General features: G+C 49.4%; 1 protein-coding gene across 1 annotated transcript in view; it reads left to right on the top strand.

The window, feature by feature from the left end:
* Nucleotides 1–4,062, top strand: part of WNT9A (Wnt family member 9A) — a 17,826-nt gene extending 13,764 nt beyond the window's left edge. Inside the window, exon 3 of the mRNA XM_029964681.1 lies at nucleotides 3,424–4,062. Coding sequence (XP_029820541.1) covers nucleotides 3,424–3,897 — 474 coding nt within the window. The 3' untranslated portion in view covers nucleotides 3,898–4,062. The remainder of the gene's footprint in view (nucleotides 1–3,423) is intronic.
* Nucleotides 4,063–4,434: the final 372 nt, after the last annotated feature.

Raw genomic sequence — 4,434 nt, 5'->3', positions numbered from 1 at the left:
CGCTGGATTTCATGAACCGGGGCATTCATGAGGACGGGGACAATGGGAACCTTTTATGCTTCAGGCCACCAGGGCATGACACCAAAGCTGTCCCAGCTTAACAAGGAGCTAGAAGTGAGTCAGGAAAAACCAGGCTGTGATTCATTAGGGGCTTTGTTGGAGCCCAGATGAGGAGAATAGGTTCATCTGCCTAAATATGCACACTGATACCCTCTCAGAGACCCCCGGAGGGGCAGCTGGTGGTGAAGAGCGATGTTTTTCGGCAGCATTGTTTGAAGTGGTGTTATTTAGACACCTGAGTTCACCCCAGAGGGTGGGATTCTCACAGGTTGAAATGGCTGAACTGAGGTGCCTCTGTGTGAGCTGGGTCCCCAGGCTCTCGTTAGAGAGCAGAGATGTGGTGAGGACACTTGGTGGGAGCCTGGAGAGCTGTTCAGTGGAGCAGGTGCTGCCTCGCTGCAGGATCCTCTCCCTGCTCTGGCTCTGCTGAGTCAGATGGGAGTTCAGAAGTGTTCCTCAAGTGTAGGTGTTTAAAATGTTTGCCTCAGTGAGGTCAACCCTGGCTGGCTGCTGTGATTCAAGTGCCTAAACCCACATGCTTATTCCTGACTCCATCCATCAGCTGCCAATCCATCAGGATCTGGTTTTCCAACACGTGCTGTGCCCTGTCTACCAGCCCCATGTGGATGCCCTGGCAGCAATGCCAGCTCTCCCACAGAGCTTTGGAGAGAGGTGGCTCCTGACCAGAACAGCCTTGTCTCCAGGTTCCTTTCCTGAATTTCCTGACCCTGTCCTGTTCAATCAGCTCTAAATCCAGGAGATTGTCCGCCAGCTGAGCCAATTCCCGTTGGTTCCTCGCTTTCCCATCTCCTGTACAATGGTGGGCGTCTCCTTCTCCAGGTGGAGCAGATGCAAATGCTTCGAGGAGGGGGTGGAAGGGTTGAGAAAAGCCTGAGCTGATGAATGGCTGCAGTGTGCAGCCCTTCTCTGAGGATCTCAGCAATTTCTGTTGATGATCTGGGTGTGAAATCAGGTGGAGGAGCTTTGTTTCACATGAACTCAGCTCTCGCTTCTGGACAGGCAGTGAAATGTGACTTTTCATGAGGGACCGTGCGGGCGAGGGCTGGATTTTTTTCCCCCCTTCTCGGTGTTGAAACGTGTTCTGTACACTCTTGTCTGACATTGTGGGATTTCTTGTGGACTTGGCCAGACACTTTGGCACACAAGAGCGTGACAGCCCTTAACCAGGCCGGCCCAGCTGAGCGCTCTAAGCAGCAACACATCCCTCTCTGTAACCCCTCACTCGTTTGAATGCTACTGTGGATTACTGGGTTGCATTTGAAAAGGTCTTGGCTGTCACAGGAATGAAGTGTGACCACTGGCCGGGCTCTGCGATGCATATTGTCTTTCTAAAAATGTTTCTGGAATAGCAGGATTGGGCCAGGCCCCAATTCCGAGTCCATGACCTATTGCACATTTGCACATGGAGCTCAGCAGGATTCCTGCAGCCAAATCATTAAGAACCGGATGGTCAGGAAGTGGATTGGAGCCAGTCCTGTGCTGTCAGGAGGCCACAACGTGGGCAGATGCCACAATGGGCAGAGGGGGAGGTTGTTTTCTTCTCTGTCAAATACCACAGATGCCCAAAGGAAGGGCACTTCCAGCAGGACCTTGTTAGGAGCCAGCTCTGTAAAACAAACCATTATTACCTGCTATTTTAGGGGGTGGTTGTGCCTTGCCCATTTAAAGTCAAAATGCAACTTATTTTAGGGGGAAGGGAGAATCAGAACTATAAATATCAGTTTATAATCTGTGGACAGAAGGCAGGTTATCTGTGACTGTCCAGATCATGTGTCTGCTCTCATGGAGCCCATGGAACGATCCCAGGTGTAAATCCCAGGTGTAAATCCCTCTCTGTGGAAGGTGGGCTGTGACATTCCAATGCCATTCCTAAGGAGGTGGATGTGCTCTTGCGCCGTGAAGTCTCTTTTTTGAAGAATAATTCATTTGAGAAGGATAGGATCCTCTGTTGGGCATCAGTCAGTTCATGGGTTTGGGGTCTTTTACAGCACCCAGGGGCTGTGACCACCTTTGTCTCTCTCCAAGATCAAGAACCATTGACTCTCTCCTTGTTTTCTCTTCCCTTCCCGATATTGCTTCTCCTCCCTGTGCTGCTTTTCCTGTTGAAAATAGCCTTGTCTCTCTGTTCCCTCCACCTCATGTGTGTACATTGCGGTTCCACTGGCTCTGATCTTTCTTCTCTGTTCACATTTTGTGGTGCTCTGAAGAGAACCATGCAAGCTCTCCCCAAGCAAGATTTGGACATTTTGCTCCATGGAGACTCCCCTTTCTTTTTGTTTTGGGAATAAATTAGACATACACATTTACTTTCAGATATTTTGAACAAATTATTTCTCTTTTTTGAGGGCCTTGAGAGATGAGTCTTATTCCTCATGACAACGCCCATTGCAAGAGTTGGAACTTTAAAATAAATAAAACCAATTATTTAAGAAAGGATGTGAAACTAAGCCTTACACTCAATAGTCCTTTTGAACATGATGCCACAGTCTGGAATAATATCCTGGATACAGGTTGGAGTGGTGGAAGCTCCCTGGATGTTTTGGGAGCAGCTGCTTTTGTTGATGGTGATTCAGGCTGTTGTTCTCGAGGGTTTATATATTTTTATATATATATTTATTTCAGCAACATGAATGTTTTTCCTCAGTCACGAAGTGAGCTGTGTGGGATGTTAAGCCCAGTCACTGCTGGTGGGAACAGCACAGCTTAACTGTGTTTTCACTGAACCTGTGCTGCAAATTGCTTGAGTTTAAGGTGGTTCCAGTGTGTTGTGGTGTGGAGAAGGTTCCTGCTGCCCATGCTCATGTTCTGGAGCAGGTGACACCCACTAAACTGGCTCCTTCCACTTTTACTACAGCTTATCTATGTGTTATTATTGCATAGATAAATAAGTGTTAAAATATATATTAATCTCTCAGTTGCATCACGGTTTCAGATCTCTGCCCACGTGATGAGTGGCAGGACTGGGCAACCTTTGTGCACCTTTCTAGTACCGTCAATTAGCCAATTAAGCAAAGTTCTGGCAGGTGAATGTCATATTCTGGAAATCGAGGACCCTTCTAGAACAAGTATTTCCTGGAGAATGGTGATTTTTCTCTCCTCTTCCAACAGATAGATTTGGAATTGTCATCGGCTTGGTGTGTTCCTGAAATGTTCTTCTAGCAAATGTTTTTTTTGTTTGGTGTCTTGATTTCTGAGGATGACTTTTCTCTCCTCTTCCAGCAGATAGATATTGAATTGTCATCGGCTCGGTGTGTTCCTGAAATGTCTTCTAGCAGTTTGGTTGGTGTTTTGATTCCTTCCCCCATAACTGATTGTCCCTTGGGGCCCATGTGTTGTCTGCAGGTCATCAAGGCCGGGGTGGAGACAACCTGCAAATGCCACGGCGTGTCCGGGTCCTGCACCGTCCGCACGTGCTGGAGGCAGCTCTCCCCGTTCCACGAGATCGGGAAGCAGCTGAAGCAGAAGTACGAGACGTCCCTCAAGGTGGGCAGCACCACCAACGAGGCCACGGGGGAAGGGGACATCTCCCCGCCCAAGAAGTCCATCCCCGGGCACAGCGATCAAATCCCAAGGACTACAGACCTCGTGTACATCGACGACTCCCCGAGTTTCTGCATGATGAGCCGGTACTCGCCGGGCACCTCGGGGAGGAAGTGTTACAAGGACAAGAACTGCGACAGCATCTGCTGCGGGCGGGGGCACAACACGCAGAGCCGGGTGGTGACGCGGCCGTGCCAGTGCCAGGTGAGGTGGTGCTGCTACGTGGAGTGCAAGCAGTGCACCCAGAGAGAGGAGGTTTACACCTGCAAGGACTGACGGGGGGGAGCCCGGCCGTCGTCACCCTCCCGCTGCCCGGCGGGGAGCCCTCGGCGGCGGGAGAACCGCGCACGGAGACAAACAGGGTTTGACGGACCCTCTGGGATCTGAACGCTGTGTTGAGACATGAGCACTTTGTAGGGTACAGGTGACCCAGCTGTGTTGCTGTTTTGTTTTGGTTTATTTTTTTTTTTTTTTGGTTTTGGGGGTTTTTTTCGTTGGTTTTTTTTTTTTTTTGGTGTTGTTTTCCTGTAGACTGAATTTCGATGAGGTCCAACCATGTGGAAATAAGTGCCTGTCCCACTGGGGTTAGACACCAGTGGACCTTCACCTTAGTCGTCCACGCAGTTTTGACGGATCGTTTTTCCTCGGAACATCTTGGTGGTTTTCACCAATCCTCCATGAACTCCCGGGCTGACAGATTCTCTTTGGCATAAATTATCCCTACTACTTACTTTATTCCTGGAGCTTCTCTGGCTGCTTGCAGAGCTGAGCAGGTACAAAAAGAAAGATCTCTCCGGCACGAAAAGTGATCGT

Source organism: Manacus vitellinus, unplaced genomic scaffold, assembly GCF_001715985.3.
Source record: "Manacus vitellinus isolate BGI_N305 unplaced genomic scaffold, ASM171598v3 scaffold_78_pilon, whole genome shotgun sequence".
Taxonomy (NCBI): domain Eukaryota; kingdom Metazoa; phylum Chordata; class Aves; order Passeriformes; family Pipridae; genus Manacus; species Manacus vitellinus.
Note: the sequence above shows the minus strand (reverse complement) of the source record. Positions and strands in the feature narration are given on the sequence as shown.